Source organism: Micropterus dolomieu, linkage group LG13 (assembly GCF_021292245.1).
Source record: "Micropterus dolomieu isolate WLL.071019.BEF.003 ecotype Adirondacks linkage group LG13, ASM2129224v1, whole genome shotgun sequence".
Taxonomy (NCBI): domain Eukaryota; kingdom Metazoa; phylum Chordata; class Actinopteri; order Centrarchiformes; family Centrarchidae; genus Micropterus; species Micropterus dolomieu.
In genome coordinates, this window is record NC_060162.1 from 7352584 (window position 1) to 7377336 (window position 24753).

General features: G+C 42.4%; 1 protein-coding gene across 1 annotated transcript in view; it reads left to right on the forward strand.

Annotated features, from left to right (window-relative positions):
- The window catches only part of LOC123982192 (collagen alpha-1(V) chain-like), an 80763-nt gene that overhangs the window by 22656 nt on the left and 33354 nt on the right, over nt 1-24753 (forward strand). The window contains exons 3-22 of the mRNA XM_046067611.1: nt 1480-1693; nt 2116-2278; nt 12999-13130; nt 13927-14034; nt 14151-14555; nt 15013-15573; nt 15695-15751; nt 17367-17408; nt 17922-17984; nt 18072-18146; nt 19982-20074; nt 20617-20673; nt 20832-20885; nt 21510-21563; nt 21753-21806; nt 21928-21981; nt 22088-22141; nt 22577-22621; nt 23358-23411; nt 23975-24019. Of these exons, the coding sequence (XP_045923567.1) occupies nt 1480-1693; nt 2116-2278; nt 12999-13130; nt 13927-14034; nt 14151-14555; nt 15013-15573; nt 15695-15751; nt 17367-17408; nt 17922-17984; nt 18072-18146; nt 19982-20074; nt 20617-20673; nt 20832-20885; nt 21510-21563; nt 21753-21806; nt 21928-21981; nt 22088-22141; nt 22577-22621; nt 23358-23411; nt 23975-24019 (2384 nt within the window). The remainder of the gene's footprint in view (nt 1-1479; nt 1694-2115; nt 2279-12998; nt 13131-13926; nt 14035-14150; nt 14556-15012; nt 15574-15694; nt 15752-17366; nt 17409-17921; nt 17985-18071; nt 18147-19981; nt 20075-20616; nt 20674-20831; nt 20886-21509; nt 21564-21752; nt 21807-21927; nt 21982-22087; nt 22142-22576; nt 22622-23357; nt 23412-23974; nt 24020-24753) is intronic.

A 24753-nucleotide genomic window follows, 5' to 3' on the forward strand; every position in this document is an offset into this window, starting at 1 on the left:
CTGAATTCCTGAGGGAGCACACTGCTAAGCCATGTGCTCTCCGCATGATGCGATTTGATGCCTGGCATTAATGGAAGAATCATGGCAAAAGGCAGACAGGAAGGCAAACAGACACCCAGACGCTGACTAGGTGAAAGACAATGAGAAAAAAAAGAACAAAGTGAATGGATGATGGTGGCAAAATTTGGTACCAGAGCGTCTTTTTTTCTTTCCTTTTGCTCTATCTCTTCCTAACCTCAAGTTTCCACACTGCATTCCCTCTGAGGCGTCTTTTTCGCCACAGCTTCTGATTGGCTATTTAAACCATAGTCCCTCCAATTTAGCGTTTTCCAGCCCCTCTCGTATTATTCTGAAAATCGTGGCAGAGTAAGGGGGTTTGATGGCTGCACGAGGTGCTACAAAACCACTGCAGCCACAAACCCTGCCTCTCTTTTCCGGTCGTCTGGAAATCACACACTGAACAGCAAGGATCTGCTACTGGAATCTAAGTGGTTTCTTTGCTTATGGTAAAAATAATCCAGATAGCTGGTTTCTCGTTAACAATAGTGGTTTCAATATAGTCAGATTGCCTCACTTTTTTCCAAACCAATATATCTAAAGCTCTGTTTGCCTCAAGTGTAGTCTGACCTCTACATTAGCGAGCGAGTCTCCTCAGATAGTTGGAAAGGCCGCCCTCTTTCTGGTGTCCTGAGAGCACCCCTCTATGGGAATTTGTCTGGCAGATGTGCCTCACACTTGAGCAAAATGGACAAAATAGTGGCTGCACAGTGGAACCATGCAGATGGAGGCAAACAGAACTTTTTAATGTCTTTTTCTGCAACTTTTATATGTTTACATACCAAATTATTATTGGTATTTTCTTTTCCATACTTAAGTTTCTTTTACTGTTTTCTCCTGTAAAATCTTTCTGCAAAATTTCCTCATCTCCAACCCTCTACTGGAGCGTCTCGGTGTCTGTTAGATCGATCAGCTGTGGGAGAAGAGAGAAGTGGAGAGGAGGGGTTTGAAGGATAGTTCGACAAAGTCTCCCAGGATCACATGCTTTTGTCATTATGCTTCTCATCCGGTGCTGCGCTGGAAATGCTCCACTTTTCTCTTCTGCTTCTGACTTTAGTTTTTCCCTCTGACCGGCTTCTAGTCTGCCAGCCATCCTTTCAGTTTAATCCTATCCTGTTACATTTTGGGCGCTCCCCAAATCGCTGATGTTTCCTTTCTGTTCTCAAAGCCCGTCTTCTCAGATCTTCCAATCTAAACTATCTGTTTTTGTAACATTTCTTTCCACTAGAAGTAATAATAATTACTTTTATACTCCCTCTTGACACCAGAGAGCACAGTCTGTCAGCTAAAATAATAACAAGGTTACAACATCCTGAACACAAATATAGTATGGCATTCCTCTTAAGATGATGAATGGCTACTACTACTTATACCTCTCCAAAACTTTTCTCTCTCTGTCCAACCCATCATCCGTCCTGCCAGGTGATGTGTTCCCGGAGGACTTTTCCATCTTGGCCACGGTGAAGCCTAAGAAGGGCAGCCAGTCTTTCCTGTTGTCTGTGTACAATGAACAGGGCATCCAACAGCTCGGACTGGAAGTGGGACGCTCTCCTGTGTTCCTGTACGAGGACCACACAGGCAAACCCAGCCCTGAGGACTACCCCCTCTTCAGAGGAGTCAACCTAGCGGACGGAAAGTAGGTGTAATCCATTAATTTCTCACAGTGTACAGGATACCTATATAAACATGTATCTGACTTTTTGGTTATGCATTCTCATTACTAATTGAAGTCCAGGTTGGATGTGTCAGGCTTTGATGTTTAGTTTGTAAAGCAGCACCTGGCCTTGGTGTCCCTTTTGCAACAGATTTGTTATGCATGCAATATTCATTTGTGATGCTGTACACTTAATGTGGATTGAAGTGTCATCAAATTTGGATCTTTTGCTTGCAGGCACACTTTAGAATTCTGTGGAATTCTAAAGTTTTTTCTGTGGAAAAAAGGGAATTTAATAAAATTGTAAAATGAGATTCTATTTCACTCCAGAGGCTGTTAGTAATGTGTAAGTGGGCAGCATGTAACCCAGTAAGTGTGTGAATTAACGTCACCTCTCCTTTCAGATGGCATCGAGTGGCCATCAGTGTGCACAAGCAGACCATCACCCTCATTCAGGACTGTAAAAAGAAGACCACCCAGAAGCTGCTCCGAAGCCCCAACCCCATTATCGATACCAAGGGAATTATAGTGTTTGGAACTAGAATACTTGATGAAGAAGTCTTTGAGGTAGGTATTATACCGTAGCTCCTAATTTATAGGTTTTTATTCTATGATTTATTAGATGATTGCACCAATGGCCCAGCGTTTGCACACTATGTTGCAGATGCACATTAGTTTTCCACTCATCTGTGTCCATTTGGCACCATTTGGTGACCCTGTGTGAAGTAATTGTGCCAAAGTGGGATAGGTTTGACACCTGATCTCCCATTAGATGCTATTTTCAAGGCTGTACTAAACTAAAGTCTGCACACCAGTCCTTTTTGGGGCTGACACTAGCCATTGATTTAAAGTCCTTGAGCAAATGAGATAAAAGCAAATGAAAGTCTTTATTCTAACTCCAGTACAGACACATGTGGCTGTGGTGCAAATGATGGTCATTCCCAGTCCCCATTCTGCATGTCATCGCATGGAATGGCGACTGTGGTAGCAGCCACATCCCCTCTATAGATGTGTGGATTTAGCTTGTGGAGCCCCCAGCATCTGATCCCCCAACCTCTGCCAGCCACCCACACACATTCACACAATCGCAAATCACATTTAATTTAAGGTGCCGTATATTCCACATCTTCCACACAAAAACACAATGTCCCTGAATTATGTTCTGTTTCCAACTGTGCTGCATTTGTTTGCCGTTCAGCTCTGCATCTGTTGTTGCTATTCTGACATCTTCCCTCATTGTGGCTACTGAATAGATAAAACCTATAAGTAAAACTGTTGTATTTCTGTTTGTGGTTTCATGTCTGAATTCTTTGTCTGAATTAACTGCGACATTTTTGTTTACAGAGGCTTTCAGCAAGCGTTGACAGGTTTTCATTATTAGAAGAAAGGCTTTACTTCTTCCTTCCTCCTCTTTTTATTTGTATGAAGGCTTTGTGGCTGGAGATGAAAGATTGACCTTAATCTGACTAGTGGCAGGAAGCCTTGTGGGGTTTATAATACCCAGAGATACCTGATATCCGTCATAACATAAATATGTCTTGCTTTGACCTGGTGTGTATAATCATAATTAGATTGTATAGTGCCTAAAACAGGATTTTTTTGTGGACATTTGTGGCTCTTATATATATGACCTCTGTAAGCGACAGACGCACACCTAAAAGCACACAGAGAGGCGCAAGGCACAAGGAATAGTGTTGTCTTTGTCCCGTCAGAGTTGTGCTTGTTTAAAGGGGGATTAGTCCGTGAGGCTGAGGCCCTCAATAATAATTAGTAACAGAGGCTGACTGATGTGACTGATGCTGAGCCAGCTGACCTTTAACCTCACTGCTGCTCAGTAAGAGAAGAATGAAATATGACATCATCCCTCCCCACACACACACACAATCCCTGAAGTTGGTCTGCCAAGTCACAGGGTATATACATATATGATGGGATATAAAACTAAACTAAAACTTCACTTCTTACCCTTCATTCATAAAACATTAATTATAGCCTTACAACCAAAGCCAGATTTCTATGTTTAAGACATATTTTATGTACCATACTGTATGCATTTGTTTCCACTGGAGTGTTAGATGTGGTGCATGAGTGAAGCAGGGAAATACAACACTTTTAAATTACACAGATTATATTCACATTTCTAGTGAAGTTGTTGAGTTGAACTATTTAACGAGGCATGAATACAGATGTTTAGGGTGTGTGTTCGTGTATTTGTGTATTTCCACTAAGCCTAATGGCCACTCGTTAATGCCTCCAGTAGCCAAGGGAATGACTGCGTTCATCCAGTACAGTTGTAATTCTAATATAATTTTTATTATTGTCTGTAGCATAGTCATCATGAGATTGAGGTGAAAAGGACTAATTGAAATCTTACCCAGCTATCAGGGCTGTGGTAACAGTCCAGTGGTTACCGTGGGAACAGACAGATATTTTGTAAGAGATGTTAAAAGCCCTCCTGCTGTGTGTGTCTGCCAGTTGGGAGACAGGACAGGCTCCAGTGCGTGCAGAAAATGGAAAATATGCCGCATAGTTTCCAAATTATGCTCAGGCTGCGCTCCTTCTCTTCTCCTCCTCTTACTCCCTTTTCCCCACTGTAGTTTAGTCTGATCCTGTGTGTCCAGAGTCAGTTACCACCAAGAGGTGTTGAGCATGAAAACACAAAAAAACTTATTTGATTTCACCGGCAGGCTAATTAATTCAGTCGACTGAGAGAGCCTGCAACTCCCAGTCAGTCTCTTTAGAAAAATGGCATGGAAAAGGGGAAAAGACAAGAAAAAGCCAAAGCACTTTTGTGTTGTCAGTTTGAGAGAGCTGGTTTTGACAGCATTCATTTGATTTCTCCCAAGTTTTCATTTAGAGTGACAGTAGATTTCCATGTGTCATAAGGAAGACTGCTCAGAAAGAATTTCCCATAAAGAAGAGAAAAGTGTTTAGAAGGGTTTAAGAATACATAGTTGAATACAGAGGTGAGGAGCGACAGATAATCTGATTATCGCACCTTTGAATTACAGTGAATGGTGTGTTTTATTTTGCTGTAAAGTTTTTGGGCCTTTTCTTTACATATAGCAGTCACGAGGCATCTAGTACTTACTGTATGCTGAGGTGGTTTGTGGTTTGGTTTCTGAAATGGTTATTGTGGTCACAGAGAGAGTGTCTACCCTCTGTAAGTACCATAATGGGGTTTTTTTGCGTGCAGCGTGTGCCAGTAAAGAATGTGAAGGTACTTAAAGTGATGATTATAGAAGAAGACAGGTAGTTTACCTAGTAGTCAATGCTCAACTGTTGGAAATGAAATAGTGATTACTCCTTTATAATGAGTGTAATGTACGTGTTTTAAAAAATCAGTTTTTAAGCCATTACATTTAGCAAAGTCTAGCTAATGACTTTTAGTAATGTTGTTTTTCATCATGACTTTAGGGTTATGGATGATGACACCATGTGTGTATTTTCCAGTGTATGGTAATCTCTGTTGTTCAGAAGGTAGGGCCTGCGTGACATAGTCCATTTGCAGAATGTGTCCCCTGATTTCCGTGTTCACTGCTGTTTCCCAGTGAGTGCGCCAAGAAAAACCACAGATAATTTAATGCCCATCCCTTGGTTCTAAGCAGCATTCAGCGAAATAAAAGGCTGTGGTTGGTTTGAGGGAACACAAACGAGACAGGCAGACCACTTGGCCTCACTCAGAGGTAATCCGCAGGGGACCTCGAGTGAATCGAAGTAGCCGAGGTGCAAACACAGCAGTTCTTGTCTGGCCTCCATTGTTGCAGCCAATGCAGAGCAAAAGCACCTTTGTCTGGTATGAATGCGGACGTTCATATAGTGTAGCTTTTATCACAGAAAGACATACATTTGGCATATTAGAGAGGTGGAGCAGAGTAGATCAGAAGGAGGCTTTGGTGTGGAGAAAACAAGATGTTCAGGACTGAGAGAGTGTGGAGGAGTGGGGAAGCTGGAGCACTAGGTTTGGGTACTGGAGCCAAAACGTTTGGGTCATACTCTGGAAAGAATGAGGAGCTCTCTCCCCACTGATGTCAGTCTTGGAACAGCAGCCATACCACATGACATCATCCAGAGGTTTCCTTGGTATCTGCTGATAGGATGTCCCAGATGTGCATGTGTGTGGGTGGGGGGGCAATAAATTGGGGAGGGATAGGTAAGAAAGCCTGATTGGCTTGAGAAGAAGAGGACTGAGGTTAAAGATAGATTAAAACAAAGGATTAGAGATGGAATTAGTGGAGGAGTTGGAGGCAATATGATAAAAATAAGAGGAGCAGTGAAAGGGTTGGGAGGCCTTTTATAGGGCTGGGATGAAGCTTGTTGTGGGGCTCTCATGGTGCAAACAGAGCCAGGAAAAAGTTGTAAAAACATGCATCACATGAGCCTGATGCTCGTTAAGAGCTTTTATGTTGTGATGAGTTTTACACATCCTGTTTCCTCATCTTTACCTCAGGACTTTTCTTCAGTTTTCCTGCCACTCACTCAGCACCCCTTATCTACGGTTTCAGTCAACTAAGGTTGATTTACAACTGTTTACAAAGAGAATGTACGACAGAGCACTCACACTACTCTCCATATTTACACTAGATTTTCCAAATTCAGAATCCAATTCAAGCCCATTTTGGCACAGTTTCTGAGGTAGTAGTAAAGTCGGTTTGACTGATGTTGCCAGGCCTTAACTAGGCTTCTGTTTTGTTGATTGTATTTATTGTAGTAGCTCTAATAAATGTTTTGAATCAGTGAATCCACAGTTTTCACAAATGTACCTGGACTCTTTTGGTTGTAAAAGAAAAACCTTCTAGGTGTCAAAAAGCAGTAATAGGTCTACCTTGGGTGAATAATGGTCTCTGTCATGGAGAAATATGAAGGGTATTTAGGTCCTTTGTTAACTATGGGTGTGCCAAAAAATTGATACACCAATATATCGTTATACATTTTTCCATGATACTGTATTGATATTCCAGGCCATCATATCAACACATAAAAAAACAAAACAAATAGCGCTTTGACGGTTAGCTCAATGCTAACATAATTGGAATCATTACATGCTTACGGACTTTAGCGTTGTGATAATATAATCTGAACATAAACTACGCATTTTACTGCACATGCTCAACATCTTGAACCACATACTGTGCAAATACTTAAAGTAAATATATGTTTGCTGAGCTCTGTGTGAAATAAAAAAGAGCTGCTAACTTCACTGTCTTGATCTGCTACACTGCTTCTTCAGCACCCCACGCTGACTAGCTGCAGCAACCCCAAAGGGTCAATACTCAAACTCAGAATCGCCAGTGGCCTTAAAAGCACAGCTACCACTAGGTGGAAAAAGGGCAGCACAACACTGAGTCAGTGAACTGTTATCAATATAAAGTGATTTACATATTAGACTTAGGTGGTATGGGCAATTTGTATTGTCAGCAAAAAAATATGTAAATTCAGTGAATTTGCATTTTATGTGCCTTTTATAAAGTCATGTTTTTATAATAATTTTTTATAGTTGCTCTATCGTTCTGTTGTTTTAATTTACAGACTGAAAAGCCTGTTTTTGCAGAATTGGGCCGAATAAATAGAGAAAACTTAAACTTAAAATAGGCATTTTGTATTCATAGTTAGACAGATATCGTGATTGTCTAGCAATATAGGGATTATCGCAGAATTGCTGCATCATGATATTATCGATATTGTGAGCCGTGTATCGTATTGTGAGGTACCCTGTGATTCCCACCCCTAGTTTCCACAAATCACTAATATGCATCTTATATGCTGACTTGTGCATTGCTGAAGTCATGTTTGTCTGCATTATCTTGTCTAAGACATATGTCATGCTTCACTGTCAGAGCACACTACTTCTTTACATTTCAGGCTGAGAAATGGGACGTAGACTTCAGTAGCCCCAGGGAAGATGGAGTTTCCACCATGGATAATTAAGAGAATTTCCCTAACTCATGTCAGATGTTTGTCTTTCGCCCCCCTTATTCCCTCTGTTATTCCTTTACTGTGTCAGCAAGCCCTGAAGTGTGCCCTCAGCACTTTTTTTTAATGTAGATTTCATCAAATGGCCAAGCCAAACACTCAGAATCTACGTCTGTTAGACTAAGCGAGCTGCTCTGGTTTCCACTATCCCAAATGAACGGGAAATGGGAATATGGCTGCTGATAGTCCTTAGAGACGTGGATTGAAAGTCTTATACAGAAGCGAGCGTGACAGGGGCTGGGAAGCTGAGGGTTGAAATTATGCAGAGGCCTAGATGGGATCTAGAAACAGGACAACAGCAAAGAGGTGAGGGTTAAGGTGCTGTGTATTGGATAAGTGGAGTGGCAGACAGGCATGTTGCTCTTGGCAGCTGCTCTGAGCTACAGTCTGAAGGGAAAAGTGTATGTAGGTGAAAATGTACTTGATGTCTGGTCAAGCTTTCATTCTGTACATTTGTTGGAGTGTAATTTCTTTGTAGGCATATGTATGTCTGTTTCAGACATGTAGCTTATGTAGTTTATTGTGTGTCCATGAAATTTTGTCCATACTGATTTATGGCCGCTGTGCGGCAAGCTGACCTCTGCAATGTGTTGTTTGGTTTTTGTGGTTAAGTTGGAGTATGCTGGTGTGGGTTGGCAGTGGGACCAAGGCCTGGCTCAGAGCTCAGGGGTGACTGTGTAAATATGTTGTGAAAGTAACTCACCTTAAAATGCAGTCAGAGCTCAGACCTCCCAAAGTCTCATCCTGGTCTGTGGGGCCCTCCTACCCATTTTCCTTTCCTGCTATATGACCAGAAAAACGATGAGAAACTGGACTTGAGTTTTCCTTCTTTAAATTGTGCTCTTAGCGTTGTGTGAGGCGTTAAAGGGCGGCGATGGAGCAGAGGATAAAACACAGGTCTATGGTGTGGGAGACCATGGGGTTTGATTACCACTACCCTGAGCAAGGCACTTAACCCCAAGTTGCTTCAGAGCCGTGCAACCTCTGACACATATAGCAAATGTAAGTCGCTTTGTATAAAGTCGAATAAATGAGTAAATATGAAGGTAAACAGAGCCTTTATCAGGTGTCCCTGTGGATATGGAGATACAGTGAGCATTAGTGTGTGCAGTTTCTTTCATGCTGTGCCACTCTAAGCCAAGAAAGTGCAAATTTCATGGACGCTGAGCCCAGCCCCCCTAAACTGATCAGCAGGGCGTCGCCTGATGTCACCTGACATCACTTCAACCTTACTCTAATCAAAATAAGCCTTTGTTGGGCAACTTCCACCTCATGATTGAAGTATGTGTGTGTGTAAGAAAGAAGAAGAGAGCACAAGTGTGCAGTTAATTATGTCAAGTTTTAGCCGCTTGTGTAGCAGTAATTTATCCCATTCATTAGCTGTCCGCTGTGATTTGATGATTTTGAGACTGATATTGCTTTCCATCCCATGCATCATATATTTTTATTCTGAAGAGGGGACATAATGAACTCAGTCCACCCTGTATGACTGTGGGTCAGGTTCAGCTGGAGACAAATATTTGGCTTCATGCTCATTAGAGCACTCTCCTGCCCCCACCTGGACGCAACCAGAACATCCAACAGGGATACGTGTCGGGGCCAAACAGGGTGAGGATTCGAGAATAAAAGCTGGGATGTGTCATTTAAGTAAATAAGATATAGAAAGAATAGATGAATCTGAACATTTTAAGTGTTATTGATCAGTCTGGATTTGTTCTGCTTCAGTAATCTATTTATAAGCTGCAGCCCTGTAATCACTAATAGATTCAAGTGCATTTTGTGTGTGCATATAAGTGTCTTTAGTTTCTTTAAGGTGATGTGAAGTGAGCACGGCTGTTGCTCACAACCACAGGCAATGGCTTTTCCACCAGAGCTCATCATGAGGAGCGCATTGGTCAGGAGAAGAGTCATATTTCAGCTGAGTCCAGGGAGATGCTGACAGCGGCAGCCCTGTTATTGTCTGAAAATTCTGCCTTAAGCACCACTCTGATGTGCCACATGATGCTTCAGAGTGAAAAATGTCACTGTCCCCTCTCAAATAGGAAAGATGATTGCATGTATTTTATGGTTCCCCCAGGGGTTTGGGTACGATTGTATAATTCCAGGGTTTTCTTTCCCCTTTGGTGTGCTCTGTTTGGGTGTGGGTGGTGCTTGTATGACTGTGTTTGCATGTGTCACAGTATATTAATCATTTTATATATAGCATGTTTCAGTCTGCTTATGTGTCACGTCACCTTCTGTTGATGTGACTTTTTAGGTGAGGAATAAGCTATAATTTCCTGTTCTTTCTAATTGTTTGGATTAACCAATTAGCCTTATCCAATTCCAAATCCCTAACTCTGCACATACAGTAGTTGCAGTGCGGTTTCCTGTCATCAAAATATAGAGAGATAGCCTTCATAAACAGTAAAGGAGTAAATATGTCATGCTTTATGGTCTGCTGGACTGAGTTGACCATTCAGTGCCAGAATGCTAAATAAAACAATTGGCATTAGCATACAGCTGGAGTACAGTATAGGAATATTTTCTGCTTCCCTACATCTGTAAAACAGCAGCTTATATAACTGTTGGCACTGGAATCTGTCGAGCGACGTGCGGTGAAAAGACAGATCTGGCGCAAATAAAGGAAATCAGAACCAGCTTTAGTGGTTGTCATGGTGGATCAAGACTTTGACAATAGTTTTACTGTGAAGGTGTGCAGTTTTCATGGTAAGGTAAGCACTGTATGCCTTTTTATATCAATGCAGAAATAATTTGTGTAAAGATGGAGGACAAAAAAAAAAAAATAATAATAAGCAAGCATACAATAATACAGGCCTTTTTGCACGTAGTTGCAGTTTTAGTTATTATAGTTTATATCTGACCAAAATCAGAAAAATAAAGAAATTTGCACTTCCAAATAATTGCTCTGGAGGACACTTTGTCAAGTCTGAGAAAACAACCTCCGATGATGTCATGGTGATGTCACCAGGGTTGTCTCGGATTGGGCTGGTCTACACATTTTATGACAGAAAGTTTGCATTACAAACTGGTGTGAAAATGGATAGATGTCAGCATTTACTAGGCAGGGAGGGTCTCATGTGGGATGCTTTAAAGTTGCATTATGGGAAATGTAGGGGCAGTGTTTTCTTAGCTTCACCCATACTAAGGACTAGAGAGGATATCTTAGAGTCTGCTTCATTGATTTTGACCATTCTTTTCTCTCTCTCCATGCTCCAGACTAACTCTAAGTGCAATTGTAAATCTATCTGCAGTTGGTTTTGTGCAGTGCTCAGTGCCTGGTTTCCCTTTTTATTGTACAGAACTTTTAACACAGAATAAAACTTCAGACAGCTGGAACTGTTTGTGCTGAATGGTCCAACGGCACTGAGCACAGTCAAGCTCAGGTCCACGTTCCCTATTCAACTTCTTCCCTTTTTTCCCTCTCACATGCCTTTAGTTTTAGAGTTATTACAATCAAATGCAGCCATCGGCTTTTCCAGCCTCAGTAGGATCCTTACAACAGCACACTTATGTTTCTAGGCATGCACACACCTCTTTCTTTCTCTGTGTACATGTTACACATCATTGAACAGATTCTGCCACAGCGCTCTCAGTGCTGCAAGGATGTTCTCATTAACGCTTAGGCGTATGATTAATTATGTCATCTTTGTACAATTAGGATCACACCACTTGTGGTGAGGATCTACCCTGAGATTCCTTTGGCTGCTCTGGGAGATGAAGAGAAAGAGCGCAAGGAAAAAGAAAAAGGAAAGCAGAAGAATGGCATGTGAATAGGAAAGCAGTTGCATGCTCCAGACAGCAGGGCTGTTTTGTTGTACAGTGAGGGCTTATTCCTTATTGAATGTGGCCTCATTTCAAACACTGAATTCCCATCATCCCCATTCAACGCAGCTGTGACACATGGTCTTGCCAGGATAAGACTGGAGAGACAGACTGTCAAACTGATACCAAATCAAGGCGCCTAACGGATCCTGATTTTAGACAAATGGCTCAGAAGTAGCCATTTGAAAGTTTCCTGGGAGCTCAGAGTTCATAGTTGAGCTGTGTAATCGTTACTCCAGGCTTTCTGTCTTGGAGGAATTATTTGGTTTTGTTTTCTTGTGTCCACCATAAACCCCCTCTGATAACATAAGCCAAGGATGGAGCAGGAAACACCATCTTGTGTTTTGCAAGGGTTATTAAAGGATCCGACACAGGGAGTTCTGTGTGGTATGTTCGAGTGTATACTTTGGGACTGGTGCTCCTCATTGAACTGTCACTGGTTAGACCACAAATGCAATCCATTTATGTTTGTCAGAAAAGAGAGCTATCCATGGAGAATTTAAGCTGGAAGGACATGTTGAAGGATTTCAGATTTTTGGCAATTGGACTTAATTAGAAACACTTCATACTCTGGCGGTTCATTCCCATAGCTTCATTATTCTCATACCCCCTGAAAATATATTTGTTTCAGCTACGTTGACATTGTATTTGATTGATGAGGAATGACATCATTGGACTTGGAAGTGTGATTAGGACATGTTTGGATAGATTCAACAGCCTTTTTTGGTGCCATGTGCATTCTGTTCAGAAACATGTGGCAAACACACACACACCCATCTCCCTATGTAGCCTGGGGATCCTTCTGAGCCTCTTCTTTTTCCCTCTTGTTCTCTCTTGCTCTTTTTCTATCAATCTTTTTGAGTTTTCTCTGTCCTTAAATCTCTCACTGCTGCTACTGTTCCACCCCGCCCCCCCCATCACCTTGACTCAGTATGCACTCCTTTAAGACAAATGGGTCAGTTCAGCTATCTGTAACTGCAGGTCTGCTCATGTTTGCCATGTTGCACATGCTAAGTCGATCCGTTCATCTTACACAGTCAGCTCAAAGGCAAAATCACTCATGTCCGATTCGGATATGGGGCAGGACATTTGTATGCTGTTCAAAACCATTCATCTTGTGTGTGTGTATATGTGAACCTGTGGTTGTGTGTGTTTGTTTTTGTCATCGTCCGCAGCTACATGAAGTCAGTCAATGTTCTTCTTGTAACACTCTGTTTGCTGTAAGCTTTTTGTTTCACATTCTGGTTTTCAATTCTGATGCGAAACGACATTCTTGGACCCCAGACAAAGTTCTTCATTATTTAGTCACCCTTAGATTCCCCTGGCTTGAGCTAGTTTCAGGACTGCCTGCTCTGCATGTGGTAATGCCGCACAAAGATGTTCTCCCTCATCCCTCTGTCACTGTTGATTGTTTGCTTGTTTATTGACATGCATGACTTGTATCTGGGTCCAGTGAGTCTCATGACTTCCTGTTTCTTGTGGTTTCCAGGGAGACATCCAGCAGCTCATGATTGTAGCAGACCATCGTGCTGCCTATGACTACTGTGAGCACTACAGTCCTGACTGTGAAGTGCCAGTGCCTGAACAGCCTCAGAACCAGGACCCCAACACAGATGAATATGTGAGTAATGAGACCTTCCTTCTCTTAACTTTAGGTTTTTATGATTGTAATATGGTCCTTTTAACTCAGAGCTCATAGTGCAGCTTTGTAAACTCAAGGCCATTACGTTGCCCATTACTAGAGGAACGAGAACCACAAAGTGTTCTCATGGCTGACCTTACTCTAGGAACTTCATTTCTCTTAATCCATAATTGTCTCTAATACTCAAATCAGATCTCGGTTGTATTCTGTGCTGAAAAGAGCCTCTTGGCATACGCAAGACAAGTGCACTCTGCCAGAGGAAAGTGCTGACTGGGAAGAACAGGGTTATCAGGCTATGCAGTTAGTTAATAATGTTTAGGAATGATGTGGTGCCTGCCTAAGCCTGCATCCCTGCACCATGCCGTTTCCCACAGTGAATACCACAACACTTTTTGCATGCTAAGTAATGGTGTGTCAGAAGTGCTAAAAGATGGACAGGAAGCTCTTCCTCTTGACATTTTCCTTGCCCTGGGGCCTTGTCGGGTATATAAAAACGTGACCTGTTTTTTTCTAAAGATAGGCAATAGATTCATTAAAAAAAGCAGTGGAAAGGTAATTTGTCATTCAGTTGTAACAAGTTGCAACAGGGAGACACAGGATTAGGCCCGCAAAGTAAAAGGCATTCCTGTGTGCGTCTGATCGATGGCCAGTCTGTCACACACATATCAGCCAGACCCAGCAGCAAAAGAGCAGTGGATCATATTTCAAAATCATATTATTAATAATTGATAGTTTTTCTTTCTCTCAGTGTAAGTGTAATATTTATTTTCTTCAGAACACAGAGGAGGACAGCTATTATTATGAATACCCTTACTATGAGGACGGGGATGGCAAGGCTCAAGAATTGACACCTGATACTGAGACAGCCACCACAGAAGTCAAGGTAGTCTACCAATATAAGTTTTTCCCACAAATGGACTTCATGTATTAATGTAACAACAAGCATATTGTTTTAAATGCACCAATGTAACCATGAACAATATCCCTTATGCCTTACAGGAGACAGATGGTGACATCGTGGTTTTGAGGGGCAGTTCTGACAGCACCGGCGGCAAAGTCTTGACCTCCACTAGCTCATCCTCTGGCACATCCTCCTCTTCCAGCGGCTCCTCAGCGAGCTCTTCAGGTACTGCCACTGGCGGAGGAGACGCCTACGGAGAGGAGACCAGCCCTTACGACAGCTACGATGGCTACGGTAACTACGAGACCTACTATGACGAGTCCACGGCATCGCCTGACGGGGACACCTCTCGACGTGTTCCCATCACCAGCACCAGCATTGGTACCGGGGGTGAGCTGGATCTCGGAGCAGGGGGAAAGATTGACTTGGATGCAGGAACTGGAAGGACGGTCATCACCAGTGGAGGAGGAACTTCAGTAATCATCTCCGGCAATAAGACATCAGTAGGTTGACATTAATCACTCACTTAATTGTCGCTGGTGAGGCCTGTTGGTCTAATAGTTAAAATACATTATAAATCCTATTCTTTACCTCATTACATACTCTGTGCAAGGCCTATGTGTGGGATACAAAAGCAGGGGCTTGTTCGGGCCACCATGAAGAAATAAATGCTTTTGTAGAAATCTCCATCATTGCAGCTTTGGGAAAAATATAGTATGCAATAGAGCTGAAACAAGCTAGCTGATTTATCCATTAGCTGTTTGAACTATTTTAAGGATTGATTACTTAATAAAGACATTTCAAGTCCCATGTTTTAAAAATGTCATAGTAAGCTCAATATATAGGCAATATATAGGCAATGCTAGAGAACTAGCAAGAGACTACTTCAGGCCTTTGAATGATTCTCATCTTCCTATGTATCGTGTGATTTGTTTTATAACAATATCTGTGTTTTTATAGATAGGAAGTTCCTACGATGACTACACCGATGGATATGATTATGGTGTGGACGCCACTGGTGGAGGAGGCGGCAGTAGTAGTACAGTCCATCTTGGAGGAGGAGGAGGCAGTAGCAGCAGCAGTACAGTCCACCTTGGAGGTGGAGGAGGCAGTAGCAGCAGCAGTACAGTCCATCTTGGAGGTGGAGGAGGCAGTAGCAGCAGCAGGACAGTCCACATTGGAGGTGGAGGAGGCGGCAGCAGCAGTTCTACCATCACAATTGGGGGTGGGTCTGCCGGAGGTGGTTCTGTGTCCGTAGGAGGTGGTTCTGCCTCTGTTGGAGGATCTTCCACCACTGGAGGTGGATCGGCAAGCGCCGGCACCGGAGCAGGGGGGTCCATCGCCACTGGAACTGGCCTGGGCTTGGAAGGCGAGGGTGACTACACGGATCTGGATGGGTTCAAGGAGGAGCACATCTCCAACTATGACGATTTAGACCCCTATGACGTCTATGGAGACCCCGATTATGGCGACAAAGAGGGCAAAGTGCTACCTGCTGAGACCGATCAGTATTATGGACAGGTGAAAAAATTAAAGAAGGACATACTGGCAATTAATCTGTGAAAATGAGGAGGACAGCGTGGTGAGGTTGATGAAGCAGAGGGGGGCTGATCATGTTTGTTTCTGTATGTTTGGTGTGTAGGTCGACGGAGCTCGCGGCGAGAAGGGACAGAAGGGAGAGCCTGCTGTTATTGAGCCTGTGAGTATCACTATTTGAACAACATACTTCAGCAACAGATGTAGGCTGCTTGTGCCTGTGTGCGTATGGATGTATGTGTGGATGTTGATATTTGCGAGTACATACTGTATGAATGATCCACATCTAAACGCAATCCACCCCTCACGTCGGAATGACAAACCAAACTGATGCCAAACACACTGATTAGGGCCTACCAGACCTTTCTCACAGTATCCTTGGGCCAGGGCCTTGCTCCTGGCTGGTCATCAGGACTACAGCGTAAACATTTGGAGAACAGCCATGCAGGGATTGTCAATAATCTCTAAACACAGTGTGGGTTGTGTGTAAACACATGGGGAGGTGGAGGGAGGGAAGGAATACAAGGAGAACAAAAGGGAGTAAGAAAGACTTTTTCTGCCTCTCTGCCAAAAACCTAAGTAATACAAACAGGTGGAGTACATCCAACTCTGATTCAGACACTCATATGTAACATCGTTAATTTGAGGACAACTCCTTTTGTATGTTTGCAAAGGTACCTCAGACACAGAAAGCATTTATATCTCCAATACAGCTACAGCTGTTTCACTTCAAACAAATGTCACTGCATCCACTAAGTATACATGCCTCTGTGACTGAGTGTCTTCATGTTTATATATGAGAGCAGAACGGAGTGTGAGTCCACTTCCTATGTGAGCATTTGCGTATATGTGTGTGTAAGCATGTTCGAGTACACATCACCACCCAGTGTGTCGTGTCTCTTGTAAACATGCAAAAAGCTGAGACAGACGTTATTACACAGAAACACGACCAGATACATGCTAGGTCTAGCCTCTTTCCCATCACACACACTGCAGGCGAAACAGAGGCATAACTTGGGGAGTGTCAAAGATCAAATGCTGTTACTTTATGATGAAAATGCTCAGTGGGTTCAGCTTTGGGGTTGATATCCTGAGATCACATCATTCAAATAGGTTTGGATAATGTGTCCTAATAACAAAGCAGGAAGCCAATATGATGCACCACAAGAGCAAACAAAGCCAATATCTCTTTCGCTGCAGAGCTGCAACAATACATCTGTAAGTCAGATGCTTGTGAGTTCACACCAAACTGAGATGGCTTGTTGTTTTTGCCTGACAGTATATTTTAGAAATACGTTTATAATTCCAGAAGATGCTATCAATATATTTCAAAGCACAAAGACATGCATAAACTGGTTTTATGTTGCACGCATGATCAGAGATCTGGTCCATCAGTGGGTACAAATTAATTATCACTTCAATTTTGTTACTGCTTCACCTCAGCTTGAGAGAACCTCAGGGCGGCTCTGCCTCTGTGTCTCTGCAGTCAGTCACCCCCCTGTTCTCCATGGATTAATTTCGAGCGTAACTGAAATGACAGGAAGGAATGTACATTAATCTAGCAAAGGCTTTGAGATGGAAAGCTGATAGGCAGGTGTGTTGGGACATGTATGCATATACACTTAACTCTTTTAACCAAAGCTCTTTGTTAGTGGAGACAGACTATACTTGTGAGTGAATATGTACACTGTGAGGTTGTTGTACACAGACATGTACTTGTGAATAAAGCCATGAGCTAGCTGTGGGTATCTGATGATTTCTGTGCCTGTGTGTTTCAGGGAATGTTAGTGGAGGGTCCGCCTGGGCCTGAAGGGCCAACAGTAAGTCAATCTGTCTCAAAATCTGTCACTCTAAGTCTCTCTGTCCTAACTTCCTATTTTAATCATGTCGGCTCATGTCACCCATTCTGCTATGTCCTCTGGATAGTAAAATGTAAGTTGCTTTGCTGTGAAATCCCTCGCTGCCTGATTCTTAATTCAAAGGGAGTGGCCAAAACAGTTCCCCTGAAGAGATATGACCCAGATGTTGAAGAACTAAATTATTTATCTAGGAACATTTTTCAGACACAGTTGCCCTTGACACCCTGCAGATGGAGTCCCACAGAGGCCAGTCATTCAAGTGCTGAGCTATAGACAAATAAAGAGTGCCTCACAAAAGGATTTACAACTCAACAAGCTGTCCCATATTGCCTCACGCATTCCTTTCTCCCATGTGTGACCACTTTGCGAGATAAAGGCGAGAACTTTTAGAGGAGCAAATGTGCCTGTTTCTTTGTGTTGCATTATGTATGTATCATTGGTGTGTTTAAAATGAGATATTTTTGCTTAAAATAGGGTCTCCCCGGACCCCCAGGTTCTTCTGGCCCACCAGGCAGCTCTGGAGATCCTGGAGAGAGGGTGAGTGTAAATTGTACTTGTGCCACTTATTTTCAAAAATTTCTGTCTAGATGCATGCACTCATGTTTGTCTTATTTTATGCCTAAGGGTCCTCCAGGTCGTCCTGGCCTTCCTGGTGCTGATGGTCTGCCAGGACCCCCTGGAACTGTCCTGATGCTGCCTGTAAGTAAATTACAGTTGTTATAAGGAATAGTTAAAATAGCAAAATAGGAAATGCTGTCTTAAAGCGCTGAAAACATTTTCCCATGTAGCTTTACAGAATGTGCTTGTTTAGCCCCCTTTAAAGCCAAGTGTGATGTATCTTTCTGTTTTATCAATAACTCTAACATGTGGTTTTCACAGCGTAGTGGAATGAAGGGGGTTTCCCTTGAAACCATTTTAATGGACCTGTTCCTGACAAATATTTTATCATTTAAATCTGTGCTTTAGCAACCCCTTGTGGTATGTTAAGTAAGTGAGAAAGCCCCCCTCTATCGCCTATGGTGCTCACTCTCAGCTTTTTACTCCATAAACTCAAATCTGCATGTTATAGGACTTTCTGTACCTAGAGTCCTTTAGCCAAAATCTATGCTGTCCTGTCTCATGTCCATCCAGGAAGTTGTCTAGTTTTAGACGGGAAGCAAAGCCATGCTGTTTCTCTCTGTAGCTTCAGCTGCATCCTGCGACAGTTACACAGCCATGCTAACAACTTCCTACTCGTCTACCTTTTTTCCTTGTACTTGGAGGATGTCTGAAACTTCTGCTGTTGGACCTGATTAGTTGTACAGATGTGAAGTTGTGGTTTCAGGGGTCCATAGAGCTGTCTGGGTGAGCCATGTGGCGAGCTCTGTCTGGATAGGAACTCAAGTCTTTCTGGTGTATCCACTGCCAGAAAGAACGACTTGAAATGTGATCCTTGAGCTCCAAGCCTAATGAGAAACACGCATTGTTGTTTCACCCTTCTTTCACCAGAGGACATTTTGGCTCTGTGTTGAAATGTCAACTGTATGTTTTTGCTTAGATTGCCCACTTGCATTCATCCACCAGTGATGCAGCTTCTCTTTATTTTCTTTACAGTCTGCTCTATGATGATTTGGTAAATATAATGAATTTTCTCTTTCTCTGGCCTTGCTAGGCAACAATTTAATGTAGCAGACTGTTTTGTTCAAGTCTGATGATGCAAAGGGAATGTCAGTAAATAAACCATTTTTGGAGAAGGAATAACAGAAAGCTAAAAAAAAAAAAAAAATGAGGAGAGAAAGAATCAAAGACAGACCAAAAGGTTCACAGATTGGCAGACAGAAAAAAAACAAATTGCTGCATATATTTGATTGTGACTAAGATAGCAAAGGGCTAATGCTTAATACAGCAGAAATGTAGCAAGAAGAAGAAACTGTAGGATTTTGCACAATAGTTGTGAAAGGTTGGTGCTCTGGATACATTTGGTGTATGGTGGCAGAGCTGCAGTATATCTGAGTCAGCCCTGATGTTCTGAATCAACTGTTTGTATTTTGCTTCTCGGTAACAGTGTTTGTGTGATGGTGAAATCCTGCACAGTATTTTGCTGTTGTGTTGCTGTGCATCTGTCAGCCTCCTGAGGACTGTGCTCTGTAACTCAACCCAAAATGCCTGGCCCAAACAAACCTGTGTTGCACCGCAGGCCTGGATATTCACCTATGGTGCAATACTGGCTCATCACCACCAGATGCCAGTAGAATTCGAAGCTCATAGCCTGCAGGTGCAGCCTTTTGATGTTGCTGGTTTGGCAGCTGGAGGCTGGTGCTGCTTAACATCTGGGGCATAGATTCAAGATTGGGACACTGTATTTGAGAAATACTAGAGATATAGTTCGGAATAGATGTCAGTATTTAAACTACAATTTTTGCTTTGCTTAATGAACAACTCATTCCACATTTTTTCTCCCCACCTTATTAATTTTGCTTTTTTCCGGTGCCTGCTGTGTGCTGGTATCAACTTTGCTGGAGAGAAGTCTCACCAATCTGTGATTCCCTCCGTAGTTCAGATTCAGCGCTGGAGGTGACTCTGGACAGAAGGGACCTGCTATGTCAGCACAGGAGTCCCAGATGCAAGCCATCATGCAGCAGGCTAGGGTAACAGTTCACACATAAACACATCATACAGCAGTAGTTAATATTATACTGTACATACTTATGAATGTTTTTTTTCTCCATTCTCCAAACTTGCTTCTCTTACTTTACTTATTATTATGTTAATGTTTAGATGTTTTTATTTATGTTTGCCACAGTACATTCTGGTAAAATATTATATTATAAAATGTTTGCTGTGTTTTAAAACCATCTTTTTTTGTTTCTCTTTGTATAGCACGTTTCATACATCATTGGTACTCATAGTATTTCATACTATTCGTGTCATTATCATTGTTACATTTCATTACCCTTGCTCACAAGCATGCATAATAACTATACAAATTCACACACAGAACACATTAACAGACACAAATACACTGTGAGTGCGCGCACACACACACACACACACACACACACACACACATACGCAAATGGCTAAAACCATGTTATATTTGATCATAAATCAGCTAAATGTACAACAACCTTTTTTCCATAATATGTTTATAATTTGATCTAATTGCTAATCTTTTCATTCTCGTGTTCAGCTGGCTATGCGCGGCCCTACAGGTCCAATGGGTTTGACTGGAAGACCTGGCCTTCTGGTATGTATTTCAAATCACCTCACAGACTCAAAATTAATAGAATTTTTATGTCAAAAATGTGATCATCAGTTATTGTTGGGCGCAGTACATAAAATGAACAGTTTGTAGCTGTGTTGGAAACCTCTATTGAATGTTAAATTTTTCTGTCTTCTTCTCAGGGTCCTCCTGGTGTAGCAGGACTCAAGGGAGAGTCTGGAGAAGCAGGTCCTCAGGTACGGTATATAAAAATGTTAAATAAAGTTAAAATGTATTTCTAATAAACAGAAATAACTAAATCCAAGCAAACCCAACAAAATAACATATATTGTTAAACTCTTGTAGTATTGCAGTAGTTCTAACACAATATTTTTATAATCCTCAAAAGCAGAGTTATATTTCCTTTTGGGCGGCGCGGTGGAGCAGCGGTTAGCACTGTCGCCTCACAGCAAGGTGGTGAGGGAGATTAGAACCCCAGTTGTACCGGCCTTTCTGTGTGGAGTTTGCATGTTGTCCCTGTGTCTGTGTGGGTTCTCTCCGGGTGCTCCGGCTTCCTCCCACCGTCCAAAGAAATGCAGGCTAGGTTGATTGGTGAACCTAAATTGTCCTTAGGTGTGAGTGTGACTGGTTGTTTGTCTATGTGTGGCCCTGCGATGGACTGGCGACCTGTCCAGGGTGCCTTTCGCCCGATGTCAGCTGGGATTGGCTCCAGCCCCCCCGCGACCCTGTACGCAGGATAAGCGGTTGCCGAGGGATGGATGGATATTTCCTTTTCTTGTTTTAGTGGATATTTTCAAGATGGAAACATAAAGAAAATGAAAGAAATGCCTCTGAGTTTAATGAAAGTGTTTTTGTTTCAGGGACCACGTGGACCTTTGGGATCCCCTGGACCACCTGGAAAGCCTGGCAGAAGGGTAAGTGTGACACAGTCGGAGTAGAAATCAGCAAGGCGTGCAACATATTACTTTCTGATACTCAATCTACGGAATAGATTTCCAAGAGCTGAATTAAAAGCCAGGCATATTCTAGTCTTTGTAGTGTATTCGCAGTGATCCTACTGATCTGTTAACAGTCATGTTATGTAACTGCTGTTACTTTTACAGGGTCGTTCTGGATCCGATGGTGCCAGGGGCATGCCAGGACAGTCTGGACCCAAGGTACCTTGTCTACCATATTCATTATGCATGTCATTGCACCATATGTCATAATGCCAGTCAGAATGTGTGTTCTTGAAGCCTGTACAAGAGGTATGCAACTTGTTTTGTCTTTGCTCTCCAGGGAGACAGAGGGTTTGATGGTTTGGCTGGACTTCCTGGTGAAAAGGGACACAGAGTAAGTTGTTTGTGATGCTATGAAAAGTGTGTCTTTGTGTAGTGTGCAAGTGTGTGTATTTGTTTTGATGTGTGCCACTTTTATATCTAAATGGTTGTTGTTATAGGGTGAACCTGGCCCCGCTGGACCTCCTGGCGGCCCTGGGGAGGATGGAGAGAGGGTAAGATTGTTTTTTCCTTTATTTTCTGGCTGGTAGAACTAAAGAAATAGAAGATGTATGCTCGTGTCTGATGTATCGCATCTCATGACCGTTATTGTTATGCTGCATAAAGACAGAAATTACTTCTTCCTCTTACCAAACTCACCTTTATGTCAGCACCCCGGATTTTTACTTCCTCTTCCTCTCCCCTTTCTCACTCAGTTTTCTCCTTAATATATAATATATTTTTTATCTATGCACACTTTTATCTGCTTCTGATCTCCCTCACCATCCTCATTACCTACAGCTGATGTAATCTGATCCCCTCTTCCCCTGCTTTTTCTTTGTGCCTTCCCATTATCTCTTGATCCTTGTAACACACACACATCCTCACTTTCACCTCCATTATCATTCACTATCTGTTCCACATTCTGACCCGCTCTCTCTCTTTCCCAGGGAGATGATGGAGAGATCGGACCCAGGGGACTTCCTGGTGAACCAGTGAGTGATCACACGTATTACCATTCAGTCTTACACTGAGAGATTGCATTATAGAGTTGAGAGCTCGGGCCCCGCTCTCAACATGTCACTGTGTTAGCGAACAATCATGTGGTCTGATGATATCATATATCATTTGCAGACTGCAGCCACTGTTCATATTCTTATAAATGGAGATTTTTTTTTTGCCTTATACTGCTGGAAAGTGTGTGTTGATCAGGCTTTGGTACTGCTTCATCTATACAAGCGAATCTTTGGAGGTGAGAAATGCAGGCAGCTCACATCAAGCTGGTTATAATAGCCTCCCACTCTCACAGGCAGGATATTCCCCATGGAGGGGGAGAAAAAGAGGGAAGGAGAAACCAACAGAAAGACCCTTATATCTACTGTCATGATTTATTTTGTCCACCAGGGTGTGCTACATTGGTTTGAATTCACCCTGCCAGGACAATACCTCATGTTAGGTAACTGTAGCTGTAAGGCAAAACACAGGAATTCAAAGCATTGTTTGATAGGCATAGCTGAGGGGAACGAATGTGTAGTAAAGGGATAAAAGAAGGGGTTTCAGCTTTCCCTCACAGTCTGACTCTGTAGAACATCCTCAAGGACATTCGGGAAGTTAGGTTGTTTCCAGAAGTATAATGTTGAAACTTGATTTAGCTGAACGTGTTTAATAATTCATCAATCCTTTCACAGGTGCGATATCATTCTCAACCTTATTTCCCTCCTTTTTTCCTAGGGGCCCCGTGGTTTGCTGGGACCAAAAGGACCTCAGGGACCTCCTGGGCCCCCTGTGAGTCTCCCACCTCCCTCCTCTCACCTTTTCATAACCATGCTGTTACAATAGATTTACTGTTTAGAGAGCAAAATAAAATTTTTTTTTGCCATCTCGTAGGCAACAAGAACAAAAGACACTGCAAACAACACCCACAGGGAAATAGAAAACTCAATATATTTCAGACAGCGTACACAAAGAGTAGCACATGTTATTGAGTTTAACTTCAGCCTTTCAGACAAGTGTCTACATCAGAGCAAAGCTTAAACCTAATGTTTATATTGTTTGAACAGATTCAATTTAGCACGGACAGTGCACATCAATCAAGTAGCTTATTTTGAACTGCGATCCCTGTGCAGGATGGAGAGATTCCCAAAACAATAAATCATACTTCAAATTCACATGGTGCAGATGCAAAAGCCAAAGTGTGGTTTACAAACACCTTTTTTAATTTGTCTACAGCTAAGAGTGACATTTATCAGCTAGAAGTGCAACCAAAATACTAATTGTTTTAGTTTATTACAGATTTGCTTGCCTGCCCTTATATGTGCTAAATGTTGTGTCCATCTCATCTTCTGTAGGGTGTTACTGGAATGGATGGCCACCCTGGGCCCAAAGGAAACATAGTAAGTGAAGCTGCAATTAATGAAATTCCTATATTCAGTATGAGACATTCTCCATTTCCCAGATGAAAACAAAAAAACACACACAACTATCATAGGGTTTAAAAATGCACCATTTTCATTTTCGTCTCTTTCTTTCTATTTTATCCTCAACCTGAGCCCTCTCTCTCCCTTACACTCTCACACACACACACACGCACACAAACACACACATGCACGCACGCAGGCACACACATACACCAGTACAATCAGAAGATACTTAGCAGATAATGAAGAATAGACTGGCTGTGTTTAGATCCATTTGAGCAGTCCACCATGGCCAGTTGTATCATTCCAGGTCAATTTCTTGTACCGCCTGGCCATAATGAGAGAATACCTGGCTGGAGCAGCTTGTCTGTTCTGTTGGGAATGTTCCAACTAGGTAGAGATGGAAGATCAACAGCTTTCCCAGACTCTTGGACTTGGGCAACATAATTGATTGCCAGTTATTTGAGAGGGAAAGTGTTTTGTGTTTGTGGTTCAGCAGTGTCTTTCAGTAGGGAAGTAGATGAAAGAGTGTGTACTGTGTGTCTGTGTTAGTGTGTGTGTGGCTTCTACATTGAGCCAGAGCAAGAAATGGTGCAATTTGTCTCATGTTATGGCCTGTTTAGGTATAAGAAGGTAATAATGCAGTGATGCGCTGTTGGACAGCTTCTAATTTATATCTGTTCAGAGCAACATTTCATTTTTAATGGACC